General features: G+C 36.2%; 1 protein-coding gene across 5 annotated transcripts in view; it reads right to left on the reverse strand.

Annotated features, from left to right (window-relative positions):
* The window catches only part of CADPS2 (calcium dependent secretion activator 2), a 572,316-nt gene that overhangs the window by 146,076 nt on the left and 399,173 nt on the right, over nt 1-27,067 (reverse strand). For all 5 annotated transcript variants that reach the window (XM_058426274.1, XM_058426269.1, XM_058426272.1 and 2 more), the window contains exons 12-13: nt 13,222-13,358; nt 10,246-10,433 (exon numbers count right to left, since the gene is read on the reverse strand). In XM_058426274.1, the coding sequence (XP_058282257.1) occupies nt 10,246-10,433; nt 13,222-13,358 (325 nt within the window). The remainder of the gene's footprint in view (nt 1-10,245; nt 10,434-13,221; nt 13,359-27,067) is intronic.

Consider the following 27,067-nt stretch of genomic DNA (forward strand, 5'->3'; position numbering starts at 1 on the left):
AATAAAAAGAGCCTGCATTGCCAAGACAATCCTGAGCCAAAACAACAAAGCTGGAGGCATCACGCTATCTGACTTCAAACTACGCTACAGGGCTACAGTAACCAAAACAGCATAGTACTGGTACCAAAACAGAGAGATAGACCAATGGAACAGAATAGAGCCCTCAGAAATAACACCACACATCTACAAGCATCTGATCTTTGACAAACCTGACAAAAGCAAGAAATGGGGAAAGGATTCCCTATTTAATACATGGTGCTGGGAAAACTGGCTAGCCATATATAGAAAGCTGAAACTGGATCCCTTCCTTACACCTTATACAAAAATTAATTCAAGATGGATTAAAGATTTAAATGTTAGACCTAAAACCATAAAAACCCTTGAAGAAAACCTAGGCAATACCATTCAGGACATAGGCATGGGCAAGGACTTCATGACTAAAACACCAAAAGCAATGGCAACAAAAGCCAAAATTGACTAATGGGATCTCATTAAACTAAAGAGCTTCTGCACAGCAAAAGAAACTACCATCAGACTGAACAGGCAACCTACAAAATGGGAGAACATTTTTGCAATCTACTCATCTGACAAAAGGCTAATATCCAGAATCTACAATGAACTCCAACAAATTTACAAGAAAAAAACAAAAAAACCCCATCAAAAAGTGGGCAAAGGATATGAACAGACACTTCTCAAAAGAAGACATTTATGCAGACGAAAGACACGTGAAAAAATGCTCATCATCACTGGCCATCAGAGAAATGCAAATCAAAACCACAATGAGATACCATCTCACACCAGTTAGAATGGTAGTCATTAAAAAGTCAGGAAACAACAGGTGCTGGAGAGGATGTGGAGAAATAGGAACACTTTCACACTGCTGGTGGGACTGTAAACTAGTTCAACCATTGTGGAAGTCAGTGTGGCGATTCCTCAGGGATCTAGAACTAGAAATACCATTTGACCCAGCCATCCCATTACTGGGTATATACCCAAAGGATTATAAATCACGCTGCTATAAAGACACATGCACACGTATGTTTACTGTGGCACTATTCACAATAGCAAAGACTTGGAACCAAGCCAAATGTTCAACACTGTAGATTGGATTAAGAAAATGTGGCATATATACACCATGGAATACTATGCAGCCATACAAAAGGATATGTCCTTTGTAGGGACATAGATGAAGCTGGAAGCCATCATTCTCAGCAAACTATCACAAGGACAAAAAACCAAACACCGCATGTTCTCACTCATAGGTGGGAATTGAACAATGAGAACACATGGACACAGGAAAGGGAACATCACACACTGGGGCCTGTTGTGGGGTGGGGGGAGCGGGGAGGGGTAGCATTAGGAGATATACCTAATGTTAAATGACAAGTTAATGGGTGCAGCACACCAACATGGCACATGTATATATATGTAACAAACCTGCACATTGTGCATATGTACCCTAAAACTTAAAGTATAATAGAAAAAAAGAGAAAAAAACATCTAGTTTGCTACTTATAAAACACTAAAGTAAAAGAATATAGCAAGGCTAACCATGTGGACAAACATATATCAGACAAACAACTCATCAAAAGAAAGCTACATTAATAATCACCTACATATCATGCAAAAATCATTATTAGTTATGATGAACATCACCAAATGATGATAATAATGTCCATCTACCAGGAATATCTAACAATCTTAAGCTTGAATACAGGACAACCTTGGGCCAGGCACAGTGGCTCATACCTGTCATCCCAGCAATTTGGGAGGTCAAGGAGGAAGATCACTTGAGCCCAGGAGCTTGAGACCAACCTGGGTGACAGAATGAGATCTTGTCCCAACAAAAAGCAACCCCCCAAAAACCAGCTTCAAAATATACAAAGCAAAAATTTACAGAAATAGAAAGCAAAAACCACCATGACAGTGGTAGATCACCACTCACTTTGGTCATAACCCCACAGATCAAACAGGCAACAATTAGTAAAACTTTAGAAGATCTTAACCACACAAATCCTGTTTGCACTGCCTAAAGAATACATACATTTTTTTCAAGTGACAGAAAACATTTATAATGTTTGACACATATTTGGCCACAAAGGAAATCTCAACAAGTGATAAAGAATTCGTATCATACAGATCACATTCTCTGAACACAAAGGAATTAGGTAAGAAATCAGTTCTCAAGAAAATAACCAAAAAGCTTCATATTCTTAGATTTTTTTTTTTTTTTTTTTTTTTGAGATGGAGTCTCGCTCTGTTGCCCAGGCTGGAGTGTAGTGGCATGATCTCGGCTCACTGCAAGCTCCACCTTCCGGGTTCAAGCCATTCTCCTCCCTCAACCTCCCAAGATATTTTAAAACGTACTTATAAATAACCTTGTGTCAATAAATTATGAAAAGTTAAAATTACCTAGAATGAATTTTAATTAAATAGTACATAAGACATTTCTATATGTACTAAAAACAGAATTTAGTGGGGGAAGTTACAGCCCTAAACTCTTAGAAAAGAAGAAAAGCTGACAAGTAGTGAGTTACACATCTAACACAAGAAGTTAGCAAAGATGACATAACCTCACTAAGGAGGGTGGGAGAAAAAGTTGCTTTCCTATTGATCTTTGGAAAACAGTGTTTTGACTGGAAACTGAAAGGCTCTGTAGACAAGTACTACAGCCTAGTTGGTGAATTCCAAAACTGCTTTGCATGAAGTTCAGGGGTTGAACAATTTTGTAAATGGATGGTGGAAGTAAGATTTCTCATTGTTGAAAAGATAAGTTAAAGATAAGGAAGAAAAGCATGCTGAAATGAATGTTGATGTCCTAGATTCCAGTTGGAGACGTCAGTATGAACTCATGGTTTAGTTTACATCATATATCACCTAGCTCTGTCCAACTGAGAGGGCCTGGAAACTATGATTTTTCCAGCAGAAATAAACACACGTGTCACCTAGATCTTGGTTTCTAAATACCATTCTCTTAAAAACAAACAAACGAACAACAACAACAATAACAAAACCAGAGCTCCTTGGAGAACTGATTAATTCTTGGGCTAGAGTAGGGAAAATAAAAGATGAGCTTGCAGCATGTCAGATTGCCAGAAACTAAGAAAGTGCTCAAAAACCAAACGAGTGGGGCATATCAAAGGGAGCCAGTATAAAAGAGCTTTCAATAGCTACAGCAAGAACAATCTGAGCAACAAAGTAATTTAGATATTATTAGATTGTAACCCAAGGTATAAAGCAACTGCACATCAATCTATACAGATATAAACAAATGGTTAAATAAATAAATTGCAAAGAAGAGACATATACTCCTTACAGAAGAATTCTGAATAACAAGCAGATAGTTCTCCTTCTAGGAGTTGGGGTTTATTTCCTGTCTCCTCTTCAGTGTTTATTGGACTTAGCTATTTTCTTCAAAATAGAGTATGAAAAAAATAAAAATGACATCTTTACAGTAGAGAAATGTGACAAATACTACCAGGATGTCACGTGGATATTATGTACTCCCTGATAGAATGTGATGAGAAGGGTATTTCATCTCTTTACAAAAACTCATAATCTCAGGCTAATCATGAAAATGTCAGACAAACCCAAATTGAGGGACATTTGATAAAACACTTGACTAGTACTCCTCAAAACTGTCAAGGTCACGAAAAACAAAAAAAACCCTAAAAAACTTTTACAATCATGACAATTAAGTGCAACTTGGTATCCTGAATTGAATCTTGGAGCAGAAAAAAGAACATTAATTTAAAAAACTGGTGAAATCTGAATAAGGACTGGTGTTCAGTTAATACTAGTGTGCCAATGTTGATTTCTTAGTTTTGACAAATGTATGACAATAACATTAAGGGAAATGGAAATATGAAAACTATGCACTCTTTTAGTAACTTTTCTGTAATCTAAAATTATTGTAAAATAAAAAGTATACCTAAAAAAGAAACAATAGAGTTCAACAAAGCCAAAAGTTGCTCCTTTGAAAAGACCAATAAAGTTGATGGATTAAGAGAAAAAAAGAGAGAAAAAAATGAACAGTATTAAACTGAGGAAGAGAAGAATTGTAGATCGAGCAAAAATACAAAGAAAACAACTTGAGTAACTTAATATCAATACATTTAATAACTTAAATGAAATCTGCCATTTCCCAGAAAATCATAACTTGCCCAAACTGACTCAGGAATAAATAGAAAGTCTGAGAATTTTTGTAGCTACAACATAAACTACAACAGTTAAAAATCTTTCCACAAATAAATCCCCAAGCCCAGATGGTTTAAAACAGGGGTCCCCAACACCCGGGCTGTGGACTGGTACCAATCCATGGCCTGTTTGGAACTGGGCCACACAGCAGGAGGTGAGCGGCAGGCAAGCGAGTACTGCCTGACTTCCACCTCCTGTCACACCAGTGTCCGCATTAGATTCTCGCAGGAACCTGAACCCTATCGTGAACTGTGCATACAAGTTATGTGCTGCTTATGAGAATCTAAGTAATGCCTGATGATCTGAGGTGGAATAGTTTCATCCCAAAACCATCCCCCATCCTACCGCTCCACCCCATCCGTGGAAAAATTGTCTTCTATGAAACCGGTCGCTGGTGCCAAAAAGGTTGAGGACCACTGGTTTAAAAGATGAGATACTGCTAAACTACAAAAAGCCATTCAAGTTTTATACAGAGCAAGTGGGAAAGCTCCCCAGTTCATTTTATGTGGCTACAATAACCTAGACACCCAATCCTGATAAAACTAGTGTGAGAAAGTAAAATAACAAGCCAATTTTGTACATCAACATAGATCTACAAATATCAAACTGGAATGGCAATGGTAGTGGTAAATAACACCTATGTACATATAGAGCTTTCTTTGATTGTTTCTACATACAGCATTACATACTGTTTTTGAAAAACTTATTGTGTTAAAAATGATAAGAAGATCCAACTCAAGATGCAAAAACTTTGTCCCATACCTAACTATTGACGAGAAGAAGGCTCTAAAGGTATGAAGTTTAAGAAAAGCTATGTCAAGGTGTAACCCTTGTTTCTGTTCATGGTTAACGTGATATAGTCTAACATATACTAAAAAATTTCCTTTGCCTTGTCTCTTCCTCAGACCTTCAGTAGGCTGTTTAATATCTCACAAAGATCCAGGAGTTGCACAGTTTGAATGGAAGGTGTGGAAGGAAGACAGAGGAAATTAATTAGGTGATCTTAGCAACTATTTCCCAAATTGCAGTCTGTCTACACACTTATCCTGGATGACGGGGTTCTAGGCTCCTGCTTTTCGCTGTCTTTGCCACTCCCCTCTGGGGCCCACAGTGTTTTCCAGCAACATGGGGGTGGTAGGCGGGGAGGTCCCAGAACTTCAGCACAGCTTTTCCCCATGACCACGGATAGGAGATGAGGTGAGGCACTGACTCAGTGCTCCTCCAGTCTCATCCTCCTGATTGAAACTTGTTTGTGGTATGTTGTCATAACAAAATTCACCTGAGTACTGCAGTGTTTCACAGAACAATCCCCAAAAGCTCATTTAACTAATACACTGCATAAAAAAATTACTACATGCTATTTAAGCAATATTTCATCGTTTACAAAGTACTTATAGAATTTTATTTGACTTATTTAGGAACCATATTGAGTAGGAAGCATTCATGTTATTACTCACAAGGTACACATGGAGAAACTGAGGCTCAGAAAGATTAAAACCATTTGCTCAAAGTTGAGTAGTTCATCAGTAGAAGAGCCAGAACAGGAACACAGATGTTCTGATTCCTCACTCAGAGATATTTCCAACACACCAAGTCTTTCCCTTCCCCTTTTCTTTTTCTCTGGTTTTGTCTGTTTTGTTTTGAAAGGCACAATTATCTTGTTTCAGTATTGAACTTGAGGTTGGGTGAGTATAGATATTGCTAGGAAAGTCTGCTTAAGGTAGATTTAGGGTTGTTCTACAGTTTTTGATAAGATAAAAAAAAATCCTCCAGTAATATTTGAAATAGACTCCCCAATACCCATCCCTTCTGCCTTTGCACATTTAGCACATGGCATAAAACCTGTCAGATCAGGTACATTACCTAAGGATAACCTTGCTTATGACCTTTCATCTGGTTGCTCACCTGCCCCAAAAGTGAGTCTCTCATTTATAACGTGTGTATCATTTATACTTAATTTCTATATAGTCACATATCTAAGACTCGAATTAAGTGAACACTTTTGATGATCCTATGTGACGCAATTATCTACGTTTTTTCTCAGAAAATGCACACTGTCTCTAAAATTACAGATTGGAAGTTTGAGGCATAATTTCTGAAGTGACAGTCAAGGGGAAGTGTTAGCACCTGTGAAGACAGAGGTATTATGATATGATGATTTGACTGATGCCCATAAAGGTTACTTAACAACTTTGTGATATAATCTGGAATCCATAGAAAATGGAGATTATTTTACATATAAAACTACAGTCATGTTGTACTCTTGTGCCCTGTACTTGAAAGCAAGCACATCTGAGCTGGCCTTTGTCAGGCATGCAGCAGCTCTAAGACGGCCCTACAAAACTGTAGAGGAGTCAGTGAATACACTGTATGCCTTACATTAAACTGGGACATAAAAGCCATTTTGTGTTGCTGCTTCAGTTTCTCCACCCTCAGCCTGACTTACAAAACCAAGATGTATAACCACACATATCAACCTAGAACTTTGCCCTATGAAGCATTGTCTCTGAAAGCCTCTTTTCTCCTTCCTGTCAGTCCTCAGCGGCACTATGGCTGAATGAGTGGTTGTGTTATTCAGAGATGTGTGTGGCTATCATCCTGCATGAGTGGGTCTGTTTCTGTCCTTGACTCACTTTTTCTTTCTTCCTTTATTTTTCTCTCTCTTCCTCAGTCTTAGTACCAGCCAGACCTTTTCTGTTTAACTCTATTCTTTTATTTCTGAAACACTCAGAGTGCTATTCAGAGATGTATCTGTACAGAAAGAACACACCTAGAGAGCTCAACACTGTGCAATAGGATGTGCTCTCTGAAAAATTTCAAATCCAGACAGCACTGTTGTCCTTCACTTCAGTCAATAACAAAAGGAAATCTTTTCTCCTTTTGAATTTATGACAGAGGTAGTTCAGGTAATGAGCAAAACGACTCTCTGAATATGTGTCTTGACAGATGTAAAAATGATCATAAAATAAGACTACAGCAAACACTGTAGAAAAATCAGACTTGACATTGACAGTATTTTTAAACGAAAGTCTGTATAAATATCAGATGTCACAGACATAAGAGAAGCACACTCTCACAAGGGGAGGTTGCCAAAACCTGAATATTCCATTAACAAAGAAATTAGGAATATAATTACATACACATTGAAATATTTCTACTTAGCATGAGGTACAGTCCTAACTACATATTTTTTACTTTTTTCTTCATCTCACAATTTACATCCTCTTGGGTTAAATGGCAAAGGAAAATATATTAGAATAGTAGGAGTAATCAATACTGATAGTATTTTATAATTATGTAGTACCTTCACATTAGTATTTGCCCCTTTTATGTATGATAACTCAGTTTCAGAAAGGTTAAGTGATTTGTTGAACATGGGTCAGTTTGCAAATTTCAGAGCCGGGATTCAAGTGAAGATCTTTTGCCTCTTTCTGGTCTTTCACTGTGGCAGCATAGTATTTCTGAATGACATCTGTTGGACTGTAAACGTCACAGGAAACGTCATAACTTTCAGCTTATCTTGGATTATTTCTATTCTAAATTGAGGCTCAAATTTCCCTCAACTCTATATTTCTTCCTTTCTTCTTCTTAAGCTATATGACACCTCAATGCTGAATCAGAGACTGATTCAAATTTCAATTCTAAAACACTACCAGAGATACCTGAATGTGTACACAGTTTAAACTTTGGGAAAGTGGATTTCATGTGCAATATTAAAGATAATATATGCATGAACATATAAACATACCTTGAATTACACATTACAGAGTATCATTATAAAGAAAACAATAGTTTTACAGAATAAAAGTAACTATGGCAACCAGGAGAGTCAAATCAGGCTGCCTCCCAGGCAGCAGCAGTAGCTCCTTGTTGCCTCAGTAACTTTCCATTACAATGTGTCTCAAACACATATATTTTGGGGGCACATTAGCTGAATTTCCCACTTTAGGTTCCCAATTTAATTTTACCTTTCTGTGTGGATGAATAAAATATTCTGATTATACAATTTGCTTTGGGTTTGTCTGTTTCACTGAAACCTTCTCATCCTCTTGCATTTTAGAGGTCTGCCTAGTTCTGGAATGTCTATTTTTTGATATCCCCTAGTCAGAAGGAATTGAGACAGAGTCAGGAGACAAGAGACAGTTTTAGTAAAACAGCTCCTATCAACAGTTAGCCACCCTGACTGACCCCTGTACCCCCACATTTTCTAAGTGCAGAGGGTTGAGTGTGAGACAGTGGGAAAAAAACTACTAAAATCGGCAACATCCTCCTAATTTCAAATCAAGGCTGGGCTCCAAAATAAAGTGAAAACCTGAATAGACTGTGAGACAAGGATCAATCTTATTTTATTGTAGGCTGAGAAATGGCAGCACTGGGGACTTCAACAGATATTTATTGTGTACCTACAAAATGCAACACACTGTTTTAGGTACGTGGAGGATAATAGGCGAATGAGAACTGATTTTTGCCTTTAAAATATGATCTAGTGGAACAGAAGCAGGTGTGTGTCTGTGTGTGTGTGCACGTACACACATCTAGCATGTAAGTATATATGACAAAGGTAATGAGATAAGTACAGATAAAAAGTTCTTAATGTCTGAATGAGTTAATTGAAGTCTTCTAAGATGGGTTTTGTGATATTTGACTTTTTAAAACTGGAAAAAAGAAAAACATGGAGAATAAACAGATTTTTTGCGGTAAAATTTTGTGGAGATAAGAATGGGTAGATGGAAGAGGATGGTAATGGGAAAATGTTGATGCTATCACTTGGAATCTATTTTTAATTTAATAATCAAAAATCACTTAAGCTTTTTGAAAAAGAGTGTGGTAAAAGTTATTCTATAATTTTTTTCTGACTGATTGGTAGAATACTATAGAAAGAAAAAGGTAGTAGAGAGGTAAATTCAGATACATAGGCCAGAAAAAAATGAAGGCCAGAATTAGGATAAACAATGGAAATGTAAAAAAGAGAATGTTAAGGGGCACTATGGGAAGAGAATATTGATGTTCACAAATTGGGGATAGGAGGGAAAAGAAAAAGATGAATAAAAAGTTAATCGGCCATTAATGGAAGAGACATTAACACAAATAATGAAGTCATTCATTCATTCATCAAATATGTATTGAGCAAGATTAAGAGAAGGGGAGTGATATGGACAGGTTTTTATTTTTTTTTATTTTTATTATTATTTTTTAAGACAGAGCCTGTTCTGTTACCTAGGCTGGAGTGCAGTGGCATGATCTTGGCTGACTGCAACCTCTGCCTCCCGGGTTCAAGCGATTCTTTTACCTCAGCCTCCTGAGTAGCTGGGATTACAGACATGCACCACCACGCCCAGCTAATTTTTATATTTTTAAATAGAGATGGAGTTTCACTCAGTTGGCCAGGCTGGTCTCGAACTCCTGGCCTCAGGTGATCCACCCTCCTCGGCCTCTCAAAGTGCTAAGATTACAGGTGTAAGCCACCACACGTGGCATGATATGGACAGATTTTTAAGCCCAGAAATAGATAGCTGTGGAGGCCAACATTAGGGAATTTTTTTGGCATCTTGGTAAAACAAGAGTACTTGTTCCTAAAGTGTGGATTAGGGAAGCGGCTGAGAAGAGACTCTACATAAACCCCATTTTTTATCTTGTTTTATCAGTGAAAATTAATTCCACAGAGGAAAAGCAATGATCATTAGTTACACACAGACCTATCAACACATCCTACCCAGGCACATGTATGCATTACAATAGGAATCAAAGGGATACTTAAGGCTGTTCAGACCTACTACTAGGTGGTATATAAGAATTAAAAGGCAGTTTCTAATCTCGTATTTTTTCTCTCTCTTTCGAGTGGCTTTACCAGCAAAAAGAAACATAAAGTGTAGCCCACCTAAATCAACAGCATATTGATGCACACTTTTTTCTCTGTCGTTTTTTTTTCCTCGTAAGAAGTGTTTGCTATTTAAAATCTGTTACTAGGTGATAATGGCAAAGCACATTTTTCTCTCTTTTCCATAGTCAACCCCATACATTTCACTTTGTATTTGCAAGTAAAAATACCTGTTGCCGTGCACATGAGAGGCACAGAATGCAAAGCTGTAATGGAGCAGGGTAGGGTCAATGACAGCACCATTTTCTGAATGTTCCATCAGTTCTGCAAGGTAGCAGAGATGTCTGTGACAGCCTCTCACACCATAACGGGCACAGTACTCATCTAACACAAAGACTTGGCCAGGGCTAAACCATCCCTGCAAAATAAAAAAAGAATAGATATACATGTTTTTTCTTTCTATACTATGATTTGCTTTCCTGAACACACTTTTAGGCCTTATAAGCAGAAGCTGCATGAAATATCTTGACATTTATTTTATTAGTGGTATGTTTCATGAAGAGCTAATGTCATCAATTTTGAAACTGATTTGGGACACTGGCAACCTAATGCTATTCTCTTTTTACTGTCACAGCAAGGCATGGGTAACTTGTGCTTCTCCACTGTCATTCAAAATTAGTCAAATTTATTCATAGGATCTAAATTATCACACACAAAGAGTGTTACTCCAAAAATCTCAGTCTCTTTATGAATCAATTAAAAAAAGAAAGATGACATTATAGATGAAATTTCCTGCTCAGGAAAAGTTTTATAAAGTGAACTAAAAGAAAATGTCATTAAGTTTAGCAGCGGTATACATGTACTATTTGGGAACTTAAATATCTGGGATATTTTTCTCATTCTGTTTGTCTTCCTATGAACAATATAACAGAGTTAATGCTTTATATTAGCAGTTTCTTTTCCTCCTGAAATGAGATGTTAGAATGTATGTGTGTGCATGCATGCCACCTGAACACAGCAGGCAGTTTATGAGGCTAAACCTGGAAGACAGGGTCAGGTGGAGCTGGCTTATAAAATATCTTGATGAATTATATGGATTTATAAGATAGTAAAATAAAAGAAGGGAGTATAGAGAGTTTTAAAAGGGGGCAGGGTAATCATGTAAGAGAAATAAAAGAATAATGAGAAAAAGGTGAGAAGGCAATAAAGGAAAGGAGGAAGAAAAGAAAAGGAGTAAGAGAAGAACCATCAGGTGTGGTATTTATATGGTTTCCATGCTGCAGATAAATAAGCTAAAGCTCAGGGATGTTAAGTGAATCGTCCAAGACCACATTGCAAATCAGTTGTTGAGCCATGATTTATATTCACAGTCATCTGCCTCCAAAACACTTTCTAAGCAAATCAACTCACTCTCCTCTAGGTGCAGTGGAAGACCTTGTAGCATTCTCCTCAGACTCCATATTACACTGGGGGTCATCAACAAAATCAAAACAGCTTTTGATAATTGAATAATATCTTTGAGTGGAATCCAAGAGGACACTATCCCTTATTGATGTTCACTCTATGTGTTTGTCCATGAAAAGATAGAATAGGATTTTGAGATGATATGTTTTACTCTCCACGTGATTGTAAAGTTTGAGTTGGATCAGGTTTAAATTATACTTAATAAACAATCTATAAATGAATTAATGAACTGTTAGTGTCAGCGTGGCAATAAGTTGTTTCACTTCTTCCTCTCTGAAGTATCTCCAATGGTGGAGGGGGGCATTTTGTCTGAAATCTTAAACAGAATGTAACTTTATTGCATGAAGTTTCAGGTTGAGCATCCCAAATCCAAAAGTCCTAGACCTGGAAAGCTCCAAAATCCAAAATATTTGAGCATCTGCATGATGCTTTTAAATCAAGTTTAGCCCAAAGCTGCCTCCTTACATATTTTAAGTTCAGCCTAAAGGTTTCTCTATACATCGTGAATTATAAACTAAATGAAATTGTAAATACACTATAGTCTACTATTGTGCCAATAACTGAGTTTTGTCCAATCAAAGGTGGCCAACTGTTCAAACTGTGTTCAAATAAGGCAAATGCTGAGCTGTAACCGATCTGGCTGTTTCTGTACCTTACTTCTGTTTTCTGCACGTCACTTTCCTTTTTTCTGTCTATAAAGCTTTTTCCACCACGTGGCTGCGCCGGAGTCTCCAAGCCTACTCTGGCTTGGGAGGCTGACTGAATCATGAATTCTTCTTTGCCCAATTAAACTCTGTTAAACTTAATTAGGCTAAGGTTTTTCTTTTAACAAAGCTCAAAGGAAATTGATTTTGGATTTTTGGATTAAGGATGCTCACCTTGTACATATAATGCAAATATTCCAAAATCTGAAGAAAATTCAATATTTGAAACACTTCTGGTCCCAAGCATTTTGGATAAGGGATATTCAACCTGTACTATGTTCAGTGTCCAAGAGATTAAAATGTGATAGAAAAAGGCATTTTCTGGCTGCAAAAATTTCAGATGAATTGCTATTGACAATGTAAATGCTTGGAAAAACACATAATTTTTAGGTTATAAAGTTTAGTCCCCATATTCTGAGGTGTCAAACATTCCTTTTAAATAAATTATACTTCATATCCCAAATTTTGGCTACAATTTCAACATATACCAGGAAACAGTTTACTCAATTTAATTCACTCTTTTCCTTTTGTCAAGGAATTCAAGTTATACTTTGGATGGCTAGATGAAATTAAAACTTTCCTTTGTTATGTATAGCTCCTGTCATATTGTTAATTCCACTCTTTCTTTCCCCTGCCACTTAGGTTGTCCTTCTAAGAACAAAAGAGAGAAATGTGAGGTGTCAACATCTGGGGAACAGAACTTCAACCTTAAAATCTCTGTACGTCCTATAACAGAGGTTTTAAAAAATCTTTATTTAAAGCCTTCTATTTTCACTGAGCCTTCCTTAAAGGGACTGATAAACCACAGTTTAGCATCTATTTGAGTCTATTCTCCTGTCTATTGAGTGGCACAGCAGTGGTCTTCAAGTGTATAATTTTCAAATTGGGAAGCAATCGATTGGAATCCTTTATCCCTCACTTCAACTACCATTATTAAATGAGTCAGGAATAAAATGCTGGTTTATAACAAGTAGTTCTCACTTTCTAAAATCTTTTATTCCAACTTATAGGGGACTAGATAGATAGACTTGTACTCACCAAGCAAGAATAGGAATCATTCAGTCTGTGATCCAAAGTCTGCCTCTGGAGTATTCTAAAAAGGAAGGCATGATCAAGCTTGCAGGGGTTTGCAGAAATAAACTCATCCATGCCATGTTTCTGAAAACGATCTGCATCTGTAAATTCAGGAAAGCATGTACAGTATATTTACTTTTCAGGCTTAATGATGGACAGATACAGGTTGTGAAGAACACAAAATGCATGACTCAAACAGAAGACTACCTTTTATCACATGAAATATGATGCCAAGAGTTCAGCATATTAACATAAATTGCAAACTTTATGAAGCCTAAGTAAAAATGACAGCAAAAAATCTATAAATCATTTAGAATGCAGTAATTCCATTTCCATTCAAAGCCATTTCTAATATCCATCAGAGGAATAATCTTATTTTCCAACTCTGAGAAAAGGTATTTTAAATCTCCATTTACTGATGGAATTGACTAGAAAAGAACCAAGATCTATTCATAAAAAACAGCAATGATGCCCAAGAGTCTGCTTTCCAAATGGCAAACTAGGGCAGAATTGAACACACACGCTTCAGCTGGATCACTTCCAGTCTTCTTTTTGTATGGAGCTTTTAATGGGACCATCCCTAATGTAAAAATGGCAATGAGCGCTCTCAAGCTTCAAGTTTAAGAGACAGGAAAAAGGGAGCATCATGTTTGTGCAAATATGCAGACAAAGCATAACGTCCCAAATGGCACTTCAATCAAAGGCCCAAATTTATTGTTCTTTCCAGATTGCATCTTTCAACGCCTGTAGACCCTGCGGGTTTATCAAAAGGCAAGCTTTTATGATTGCTTTCATTAATGGTATGTTTTGTCAAAGTCTTCAATGTGAGTTATTTACTAAGTATAGAGAGAAAAAGCCACACACTACCCCAAAGGAGTGCTGGGGTGTTATTACATTAGCTCTGTTAGAAACACAGCACATACTGAGCAAGCAATCAGTTATCAAGATAAAAGTGGACTCTTCTCACAATGGTAAAACTGAAGCTCCATTGTTCCTTAAAATTCACAGATAGATCTCTCTCTGGTCATCATAAGAAAAGCAGAGTCCTAAATGTAAGCTAAGTGTAGTTTGTAAAACCTATATAGTACAATCTTAAAATTGTAAAGGAAAAGAGACAAAAGTTTATTGATTAAACCCAATTATAGAGTCAGACTCATAATAAAACTCAATATTGATCTGTGGACATGATGCTAACATAATCAGTCACATTTAGATATTTAGCCCAGATCATATTGATCCATGTCAAGTTCAACTTTCAGCCATATTTGTAGATGGAAGTACTATATAATTCAAGCTGAAGGGTCTTCAGAATCAAACTAAAAAATGATACACAAACTAATGTACATCTCACATCAATGACAGATAGGAAAAGGTGAATATAGCAAGTAATCAATGAATGGCAGCTTATTGATGTGTAGGGTATAAGGTTATAATCTGTGGAGAAAGTATCATACTTATACCTTTACATTTAATAATTACCTGAATGACTAAATACATTACATGTGATAAATTAACTGGACGAACACAAAACAGCTTTTCCTGAACTAATATACAACTGAACTTTTGTATTTTATTCTTCTGAGTCTTTTAATATAAAGTTAAATATATGATAATGTAGTGTGAAATAATATCAGATGAATAGGAGGCAGAATATTAAAACTGCAAATCACACATTTTGTAAAATAGGAAGATTTTGTATTTTAAAAAATGTATCTTAGAATATTCATTTTTCCATTCATCTCAGCAAAAAATTCTTTTAGTATCATTTTTATGAAACTAAATTACTAGTTTTATAAAACATCTGCTAAATTTTATACCTTATTTCTTTCACCAGAGAAGGTTACAACAGGAGTTAAAAATAATGCCCATTAATGGTTAATCTGTTGAGAACAGGATAGTGATAAATTTCACAGGAAAAAGACCTTTTTCCTGTGAAAAAAGTAAAAAAAATCTTTCTTTTACTATAAAGATGTGTAGAAGCAACTAAAAAATGGGCATACAATCTTTAAACAAAAAATGTGTTTCTGAAAAAAGATCTATAGTTCATTTCTATAATTAAATCATATTTTTGTAAATTTATAAAGTACTTTTATCAGGAAATACAATTCCAAACCATATACTGCTAAGGTAACAAGTCTTTCCAAATGACACACATGAATGGAAAATTACTTTTCAAACAATTACCATTGGTGATAAAAATGATATTAATGATAGCATTTTGAGTCCCAAATACAGACTCTACTCGGAAAAAACAGACAGGCAAACAAACCCACTAAAATTTTTATTTAAGAAAATCAACAACCTTCAATTTCTCCAGGGCTGTAATTTTATGAAAGTGAAATGTGTTCTTAGGAATCATTCTATTTTTAAAACACAGGCTGTGAAGACCAAACATTTTTACTTCTTTCTTTCTACATCAGATCAGCACCATTCAGAACATTTCATGCAAAACTACATTACTGTGTGGCAGTATAGTCTTAGTTTCCATGAATTTATGGAAGAAATAAATAAAAAAGTAACAGTCTTGACCTCCCTGAATGAAATGGGGTGGCGGGGCTGGGGGAGAGGGAGAAAGAGAGAGAGAGAGAGAGAGAGGTAGGTAGATAGGCTGTGTTTCAATAAAACTTCATTTTCAAGAACAGGCATTCAGTTTCAGTTTGCTGGCCCTCTGGCCCTTGTTTTAAACAAAATAATAGCAATGTATACAAGTGTTTATAACATTTCTGAAAACTGACGGGCACGATGGCTCATGCCTGTAATCCCAACACTTTGGGAGGCCGAGGTGGTTGAATTACCTAGGGCCAGGAGTTCGAGACCAGCCTGACCAACATGGTGAAACTCTGTCTCTTACTAAAAAACACAAAAAATTAGCTGGACATGGTGGCAGGTGCCTGTAATCCCAGCTACTTGGGAGGCTGAGGCAGGAAAATCGCTTGAACCTGGGAGGCAAAGGTTGCAGTAAGCTGAGATTGTGCCACTGCACTCCAGCCTGGGCTACAGAGTGAGACTCCATTCCCATCCCACCCGTCACCCACAACCCCATCAAAAAACAAACAAACAAACAAAAAAAACAAAAACAAAACTGTAAAGTGAAATGTAAGGCAACAATAGCATCAAAGCTAGGAGGAGTGAAACAGATGTAATACAGCTGAAATGCTTTTTTAGTAATAAAATTGTGTGTATGTGTATTTAAGCTTTACAATATGATGTTAAGGGATACATATAGATAGTAAAATGGTTACAATACAGAAGCAAATTAACAAATCTGTCATCTCACGTAGCTACTTTTTTGTGACAGAGCAGCTAAAATCTACTTACTTAACAAAAATCACTAACAGTACAATTGTATGGATTCTAGTTGTCATGTTGTACATTAGATCTCTAGACTTGTTCATCCTACACAACTGCTAGTTTGTATCCTTTGACCTACATCTCCCCATTTCCTCCCTGCCGTCCTTCACTTTAAAGTTATCTCATGAACTAACGTAAAATAGAAAACCAGATATCATGAAGATATTATCTAGTTTCTTATTTTTATAAAGATATATTTTCACACAGCTTTCTACAGGTATAACATACCCATATGTTACTCTTGAGAGACACAGTCATCATCTATATCAAATGCAAAACATGCTTTTTAGTCAATTACCAAATCCAAGGCTTTAAAATTGGGTTATACTGGATTATCTTCAATTAATGTTACTATAACACAACATTATGGTGACTAGTTTTAAACAGAAAATCATTCATGGTGTTACTCAGATTTCTCTGATAATGGAAAATTTCAGTTCAATCTGTCTTCTGAAACAATATGACAACTATCAAAACAAACCAACAAGCTATGAGCTTAAGCATTATACTGCAAAACTGTCATAAATTGTGATGATTAACCTATGGACTAACTACAGATGTGGAACCTGGTAATTGAGGATACTGGTGGAGTTTCTATGGCAACAGTTGGATATATGCTCGAGCGTCTTTAGGCGGTACTGTCACCAGGTGTGATAACAGTAGATGGAATGAAACCCAAATTGAGAAAGATTATTATTAGCTATAGATTTAAGAAGTTATAGAGGCTTTATGTAAGTCAAACCTAAAAATTAATTTTTTTCATTAGGATAATAGCTGTTGGAAGTTAAGAGGAAAGAATAAGTAGGCTGACGGTATCGACTTAAATAGGTAATACAGACTTGAAAATAGGTGGCATAGAAAATGATGTGAGGACTATCAGTGAGGAGCTTTTTGGTGGGCAATGACCACCACCTGCCCCTTAAGTGCTCAAGAATTCAAATCCCAAGAAAGGCATCTAAGTCAGAGAGAATGTGAGATTGAAAACAAAATTGAAATACTTCTTTTTTGCTATTGTGAATAGTGCTGCGATAAACATACATGTGCATGTGTCTTTATAGCAGCATGTGCACATGTACCCTAGAACTTAAAGTATAATAAAAAATATATATATATATTAAAAAATACTTCTTTTTTCTTTGCAACAAATTCTCATGGTACTGCATTTGTTGCTGCTCCTAGTATTGTGAGAAATCATGGATGTAAAAGGAAAAGGGAAAGAAAAAGGTAAAGGGGCACTCTGGATGAGAAAAGGAGGCCATTTTTTACATTCTGGGGTCACTCTGGTGTCTGGGAGTGGGACTCTAGTATCAAAAGGACTAAAAGGGTGCTTTCAGCCAAGACTGCTCTCTGCAAAACACTGAGCTGAACTAAGAAGCAAGTGACCCTTTTGAAATATAATACGATTTACTGTCCTACATTTAAAACTGGCCTATGTTTAGGAGTTCACCTGTAGCTGCATTTACCACTACTCACATCTGATTATATGCTTCTTATAATTCAAAACTCCCATACAGCTTGAAAATTTACAGGAAGTTAAAAGTGGCACGGCAAAGTAGGTGCCAATTCTCTGTTTATACCATCCATGTAGGCTTTAATAGGAAGAGTTTAATATTTTAAAATTTTACCTAGATCAGCCTGAATAGTATGTCCATGTTTTATGTATACATACTTTCTGCTGAAAAGCAAAAGAGTTTGTTCACACCTTTATTATTGACCCAAATAACTGCTTAGCTTCTTTTGGTTAAATTGATTCAAGACCTGATATATGAATTAACATATCTTGCTTTCCGCAGCAAATAACACATAAGTAATACTTTTGCATGATGACAATTTTGATCAACACAGAAACCTAGAATTACAAATAAGCAAAGTAAACCAATATTGAACATTTATTAGAAATAATATGTTCAATGTAAAAGAAAGACAAATGCTTTCCCAATGAAGTGTGAAATTTAACATATTAGATCAATCATGAAAATAAGTTCACAAAATTAAATGTTAGTTTATATTTCAATTTAATAATTTAAAAATATTTAGCTTAAAAATAAACAGATGGCAGCTTTTCTGGTTCATTTTTGATATTAATTTATTATTGGAAGACAAATGCTACTATTCATATTGTATTATGTGACACACACATTGTATTATGTTACATATATAATTGAGAGACAGTGAAAACCAGGGTGTGTGCACTGCATTTTGGTTGGAGAGAACAAAGGATAGTTTAACCAAAGAATGTCCATCAATCTGGCAACTCTAGTACGTTATATTTTAAGTGAAAAAATTGGTTACCAGCCTCATCCCCACTCCTTCAGCTCACCCTCTTCTCTTAGAATTTTTATATATCCAGAGAGTCAAAGAAAAAAAGAAGTGGAATAGATGTGCTTATTAGAGAAATCTATAAATACATATTAGTAATGTCCCAAAAAGATAAGGTTATCTTCCAGTAAGTTAGATTTTATAATTTTTTTTATTTTTCCTAGTTATTGGTATGCTTAGTTTTTTAAAAAATAAGCTTCTTTTTAAGTTTTAAGATTTATACTTCATTCTAAAGCACTGGGTTTGTGAAAAATAAATAAAAATACATACTTCGAAGAAAAAATATAGAAGAAATAAAGTAGCAACTAGTGCCTCCAATAAAACATATCCCTTGAATATTTTAGATGTAATTCTACCCATATTTTGCTCTTTCAGTTGGGTGTTTTTTTATGTAGTGAAAATAATACCGCATGTATAACTTAGCATTTTTGCCACTTAACATATATTGACCATTTGTTTTGCATGTTATTACAACACCTTCGTGGCTATTACCCTTGTGCCTGTATGAATGGTAGATGTTAGGTTGTTTCTACTTTTTTTGTTGTGATAGACATTTTTTGTCTCACAATCAATAAAGCTAACTTAAATATTCTGGGTTAGGCTAGAAAGTAGGGGACTGATCCTGTAAACAAGATCATGATATTCCTCAAACATTGTATCATTAAAAATTTTTAAAAACTTCTAATTTAAAAAATCATGAAAATACTGACCTTTACCAGCTACAGGCCAGCAAAGAAATGAGAAACAAAGCATATATAAATGGGTTGGGAACATATATATTTATACAACTAGACATTTAATCTTTTATTTTCTCAATTTCTACTCGTGACTTTAAAAGCTGTTTTTCTAAAAGATCATCAGGAAAGAAAACAAAAATTGATTATGTAAGTCAAGGGAGGGAGGAAAATACTATGGATGGAACTACTCTCTGGAGTAATTCATGGCATTTCTCTGATAGTTCAGGGTCACTATTCTCATTCTGATGAGGTAGAACATTTTCTTTCTTCCTTTCATCATTCCTTTTTTTTTTTTTTTTTTATTTGACGGACTCTTGCTCTGTTGCCCAGGCTGGAGTGCAGTGGTGCGATCTCGGCTCACTGTAAGCTCCGCCTCCCAGGTTCACACCAGCAGAGGTCTGCCCTGATTTAAAACTTTACTAGCAGCCTGGAATACAAGTCAGCTGTTGTTAACAAATTGAAACAATTTCACTTTTTAGTTATAACAAGTAAATTCAGTTCCCATAGCCTGATCAATTTTGCCTTGACAATAAATTGATAGCAAATAACAGAAAGGTTTTGTTAGAAACAGATCATAGGGCTGAGTGCTGTGGCTCATGCCTGTAATCCCAGCACTTTGGGAGCCGAGGTGGGCAGATCACCTGAGGTAAGGAGTTCAAGACCAGCCTGGCCAACATGGAGAAACCCCATCTCTGTTAAAAAGACAAAAATTAGGCAGGTGTGGTAGCACCTGTAATCCCAGCTACTTGGGAGGCTGAGGCATGGGAATCCCATAGCCTGATCAGTCCTGCCTTGACAATAAATTGATATCGAATAATAGAAAGGTTTTGTTATTATTTGTTACAGGCAGGTGCAGTGGCTCATGCCTGTAATCCCAGCATTTTGGCAGGCCGAGGCCGGTAGATCACCTGTCAGGAGTTCGAGACTAGCCTGGTCAACATGGAGAAACTCTGTCTCTACTAAAAATACAAAAACTAGGTGGGTGTGGTGGCACACACCTGTAATCCCAGCTGCTGAGATTACTTGGGAGGCTACTTGGGAGGCTGAGGCACGAGAATGGCTTAAACCTGGGAGGCAGAGGTTGCAGTGAGGCGAGATGGCACCACTGCACTCCCTCTCTCTCCAGAGGCAGACTCTGTCTAAAAAAATTCTGTATTATTCAGCCACAGTCTTAAAGTTCTATGCTAGTGGCTCCTACCCACTTTTCTTGCCATTATGTGCAAGCAACAATAGCCATGAGCTCAGCATATTCTTCGGGCATTCCTTGCACTCAGGATGTTAAGAAAAAATATGGGAACACAAGTGAAGGAAGATGATGATTAAAAAAAAAATAAAATAGCTATTAAGTCACTGTAATTATGTGGTTCTGAACTAGGGGCAATTCCTTACCAACTGCAACCCTACCCTCTGGGACATTTGGCAATGTCCAGAGATATTTTTGGTTGTCTGACCTGGGACCAGGTGGGAGACTATTGATATCTATTGGGTAGAGGACAGGGGTGCTGTAAAACATTACATAATACACAGGAAAAGTTTCTTACTCCACTCCCTGCCCCAAAACAAATAATTATCTAGCCCAAAATGTCAATAGTGTTGAAATTGAGAAACCATGCTTCAACTTACAAAAAATTCTGCTTCTGGTCACGATGGCATAATTGAGAATAAACTTAACCTCCTACCTGAACTAAGTATTCGAAAAAAATTTACAAAATTTTTATTAAACGCTGCACGTTGGGCAACGTGATTCCTGAGGGATGGGAAACAAGGTGAGCCTTACAGTCACTCCAGGTTACTGCCAGGAGAAACTCTATAGCCCATGGCACAAGGAACAGGAACCCAGGAAAAGCCCAGTGGTCTCCCTGAGTTCAAAAGATGGAACTGACAGTTCAGGAGGGTCATAGTAACTGGAGTTTGTAGGAAAGAGTACTGGAGAAAAGAGAGCTGCCCAGCAAGAGACTCTCAAGATCTGCAGAAGGGCTCCCCCAAGAATTCAGCTGACTACCCATCAGCTCACGCATGTGTAGAAAGGGAAAGAAGCAATCTAAAGGATTCGAGAGGACAGTGCCCCAAACTCACACAGTCTAGAATAGCACTGCTTTTCAGCAGCAAGAATATAAAAGCTCATAATTCACAGGTTATCAGTTAGAGTATTAAGAAAGATGTTGGTCCAGAAATGGGGAAAATGCATCCTGGACTAAACACTGCTTAGTCTTCCCTAACAAAACTTGAAAGCAAAGCTTGAAAGGATTGAATTGTTTCCAAGTAACTTAACTGTGTCTCAGAACAAGCATTTTTATGAAGAAAGCTATACCAAGGCACATCATAATCAAATTGCTCAAAAACAGTGTCAAAGAGAAAAATCTTTAAAGCAGCTAGAGGAAAAAAGGACATTATTTATAGAGGAACAAACCAAAATAGCAGCACATTTCTCATTGGAGAAACAAATGCAAGCTAGAAGAAAGTGGAGCAACATCTTTAAAGTACTAAAAGAAAAATATCTTCAAAATGAGGGTAAAATAAAGACTTTTTTTCATATATGAAGAAGCTAAAAGTATTCATTACCAGTAGATCTGCACTACAAGAAAAGTCAAAGGAGGTCCTTCAAGAAGTAAAAATTTCTATACTAGACAATGAAAGGCACCGGAAATGGTAATGTACATGTACATAACATGTACATAATGGACATGCACAAAATGGACATGTACATAACATTTTTCTTTCACTTTTAATTTATTTAAAAGATATTGTCTAAGGCAATAATCATAATAGCAATGTATTGTGGGCTTTACAACATATATAGAAGTAAAATATATGACAAGAATAGTACAAAAGCCAAGAGAGGAGAAATAGAAGTTTACTATTGTAAAGTTTGCATACTATACATGAAGATGTATAATAAATTTAAAGGGTATACTTTAAATTCTAAAGCAATCACAAAGATAACAAAACAATTGGACTGAAATAAAAAATTCCATTTACTAAAGCAACAAAGATGAAATACCTAGAAATAAATCTGACAAAAGATGTGCAAGATCTGTTCACTGAAAACTACAAACATCCCAAAGAGAAACTAAAGACTACCTAAACAAATGAAGTGATACATTGTATTCACAGATTGGAAGATTCAATATTAAGAAGTCAGTTTTCCAAAATTTTCCAAGGACTGACATATAGATCGAAGGCATTCCCAGTAAAATCTCCAGCAAGGAATGTCAAGATGTTTTAAAAATTTACATTGTACCCCATATATATAAACAATTATTTGTCAATTAAAAGTGAATAAACTTATTTTAAAAATTCATAGAGAAATTCAAAGGACATAGAATAGCCAAAATACTTTTGAATAAGAGAAATCAATTCGGAGGACTTGAACTACCTGACTGTAAGATTTACAAAGCTATAGTAATCAAGACAGTGTGGTAATAACATTAAGATAGATAAACTGACCAAAGAAAGGATAGCCCAGAAATAAACTCATATGTAGTTAATTGATTTTTCACAAATATGCAAGGGCAATTCAGGGTATGATAATCTTTTCAACTCTTTGTGTTAGAACAACTGGACATCCATATGCCATCCATAAATACTGATGGATACCTCTCATCATATACAACAATTAACTCAAAATGGTTGTAAAATGTAAACGCCAAAATTGTAAAATTTCTAGAAAAAAGCAAAGGAGAAAATGTTTGCAATTTGGGTTAGGCAAAGATTCTTTAGTTATAACATCAAAAGCACAACTATGAAAAAAATTGATAAAATGGACTTCATCAAAATTAAGAATTTCTTTTTTTTTTTTTTTCTGAAAGTCACTATTAAGAGATGTGAAAAGACAAGCCATAGATTAGGAGAAAATATTTGCACATCACGTATCTGACAAACATCTTGTATTCAGAACACACAGGGAAACTTCATTTTATTGTGCTTTGCAGATGTGTTTTTCATAAATTGAAAGTTCGTGGCAACCCTGTGTCAAGCAAGTCTATGGTGCCACTTTTCTAACAACACGTGCTCATATCATGACTCTGTTTCACCTTATGGTAATTCTCACAGTATTTCCAACTTTTTCATTATTAGTATATCTATCATGGTCATCTGCGAAAAGTGATCTTTGATGTTATTGTAATTGTTCTGGGGTGCCACAAACTACACCCATATAAGATGGTAAACTTAATAAATGTTATATGTGTTCTGATAGTTCCCCATCTCTCTCCCTTTTCTTGGGCCTCCCTATTTCCTGACACACAACAATATTAAAATTAGGCTAACTAATAACCTGAAATGATCTCTAAGTGTTCAAATGAATGAAAGAATCCCATCTCCCTCACTTTAAATTAAAAGCTACAAAAGATCACGCTTAGTGAGCAAGGTATGTCATAAGCCGAGATAGGCTGAAAGCGAGGCCTTTTGCACCAAGTAGCCAAGTTGTGAATGCAAAGGAAAAGTTGTTGAAGTCAATTAAAATTGCTACTCCAGTGAATACACAAATAATAAGAAAGCAAAACAGCCTTATTGCTGATATGAATAAAGTTTGAATGGTCTGGATAGATCAAACCAGCCACAATATTCCCTTAAACCAAAGCCTAATCCAGAGCAAGGCCCTGCCTTTCTTCGACTCTATGATGGCTGAGAGAGGTGAAGAAGCCTCTGCAAACTGTGAAGCCAGCAGAGGTCAGCTCATTAGGGTTAAGGAAAAGAAGCCATCTCTATTACATAAAAGTACAAGGTGAAAGAGCAAGGGTTGATGCAGAAATGGCAGTAAGTTATCCAAAAGATCCAGCTAAGATCATTGATGAAGTTAGCTATGCTAAATAACAGATTTTTAGTGTAGACAAAATAATCTTCTATTGGAAGAAGATGCCATCCAGGACTTTCACAGTTAGAGAGAAGTCAATGCTTGGCTTCAAAGCTTCAAAGTACAGGCTCTCTTGTTAGTGGCTAATGCAGCTGGTGACTTTAAGTTGAAGCCAATGTTTATTAACCATTTTGAAAATCCCAGAGCCCTTAAAAACTATGCTACATCAACCCTGTCTGTGCTCTATAACTGAAAGAACAAGCCCAGATGATGGTGCATCTGCTTATAGCATAGTTTACTGAATATTTTAAGTCCACTGCTGAGGCCTGATGTTAGAACAAAAGAATCTGTTCAAAGTATTATTGCTCACTGACACAGCATCTAGTTGGTCAAGAGCTCTGCTGGAGATGTACAAGGAGATTAATATCATTTTCATGCTTGCTAACCCAACATCCATTCTGCAGCCCACAGATCACGAGTAATTTCAAATTTCAAGTCTTATTATTTAAGAAATACATTTTATAAGGCTATAGCTGCCATATATAGTGATTCCTATAAGCCATCTGGGAAAAGTAAATTGAAAACCTGGAAAGGATTCATCATTCCAAATACCATTAAGAACATTTGTGATTCTTGGGAGGAGGTAAAAATATCAACATTTACAGGAGTTTGGAGGAAGTTGATTCCAACCTTCAGGGATAACTTAAAGGGATTGAAGACTTGAGTGGAGGAAGTCACTGCAGATGTCATGAAAATAGCAACAGAACCAGAATTAAAAGTGGAGCCTGAAGATGTGACTGAATTGCTGCAATCTCATGATAAAACTTGAACAGATAAGAAGTTAGTTCCTTTGGGTGAAGCAAAGAAAGTGATTTTTGAGATGGAATCTACTTCTGGTGAAGATGCTGTGAACATTGTTGAAAGGACAACAAAGGATTTAGGATATTACATAAACTTAGTTCATAAAGCAGAGGTAAAGTTTTAGAGGATTGACTCCAATTTTCAAAGAAGTTCTACTTTGGGCAAAATGATAGCAAACAGCATCGCATGCTACCGGAAAATCTTTCATGAAAGAATCAGTCACTGCAGCAAACTTCAACCTTGTCTTATTTTAAGAAATTGCCACATCCACACGAATCTTCAACAACCAGCAACCTGATCAGTCAGCAGCCATCAACGTTGAGGCAAGACCCTCTAGCAGGAAAAATATTATAATCACTGAAGTCTCAGGTGATTGTTAGTATTTTTAGCAATAAAGTATTTTAAACTTATGTTTTAGACATGATGCTAGTGCATGCTTAATACACTACAGTGTAGTATAAACATAACTTTTTTTTTTTTTATTTTTTTGAGACAGGGTTTCACTCTATTGCCCAGGCTGGAGTGCAGTGGTGCTATTTCACTGCAACCTCCACCTCTCGGGTTCAAGCAGTTCTCCTACTTCAGCCTCCCAAGTGCTGGGACTATAGCCATGTACCACCATGTTCAGCTAATTTTGTATTTTTTGTAGATACAGGGTTTCATCATGTTGCCCAGTCTGGTCTTGAACTCCTGAACTGAAGAGATCCCCCACCTCAACCTCCCAAAGTGCTGGGATTACAGGCTTGAGCCACTGCGCCGGCCAAACATAACTTTTATACACACTGGGAAACCAAAGAATTTGTATGACTCACTTTATTGAGATATTCATTTTATTGTAGTGGTCTGGAACTGAACCCACAATATCTCGTAGGTATGCCTGTATAAAGACCTCTCGAAACCCAATAAGAAAATAGCCTAATTACAAATTAGGCAAGGTATGTGCAGAGATACATAACCAAAGAATAAATATGGATAGCAAAAAAGCATATGAAAATAGCATTTCTCTATATGAGCAATAGTCAACTAGAAAATATAATAAAAAATATAAGATGCAATAGCAAGGAAAGTATGAAAGGCTTAGAAATTAGCTTAACCAAGAATAAAAAGGGCTCTATGGAAAATTATTAAAATGTAAAGGACTCAGATTTGAATAAATGAAAGGATATTTCATAGTCATGGCTGAGACAACTGAACATTACATAGGTATGGATCTGGAGGCATTCTACGTTTCCATCTCTGGAGGAATGAATAGAAATAAAATGTGCCATTGACTAGGTATCATAAGACAGAAGCCCACTTACATGGTATGCAGTAATCAGAAGAATGAGATTAGATGTATTCATGAAAACATGGACAAATTTTAAAAACACAGAGATGAACAAAAACAGTAAGACTGAATATGATAAAGAATACAAAACCATTTATGAGATTGACGCTAAATGTGCACATACAAAATGCAAATTTGCAAAATGAAAAACACAGGAAATTCACATTAAATGCTGTAGAACTGTAGCTTATAGGGGAAGGGACAGAGACTGGCCTATGGAGAGGAAAGAAACAAATTTATAAAAACTTGGTTTTCAACAAGAATCAAAACTCGGAGGGAAAAAAACATAGATCAACTGGATGGAAGAAAATTGTTTTGGGAAGAGATTTGACTTGAGTTAATGTTGTGCTGGAGGTGAGCAATGAACAGAGCTCCAGAGGAAAAAAGTTCTACCCAGGGTTGAGGGAGTCTTATACTCTG

This window comes from Hylobates moloch, unplaced genomic scaffold (assembly GCF_009828535.3).
Source record: "Hylobates moloch isolate HMO894 unplaced genomic scaffold, HMol_V3 SCAFFOLD_1, whole genome shotgun sequence".
NCBI lineage: Eukaryota > Metazoa > Chordata > Mammalia > Primates > Hylobatidae > Hylobates > Hylobates moloch.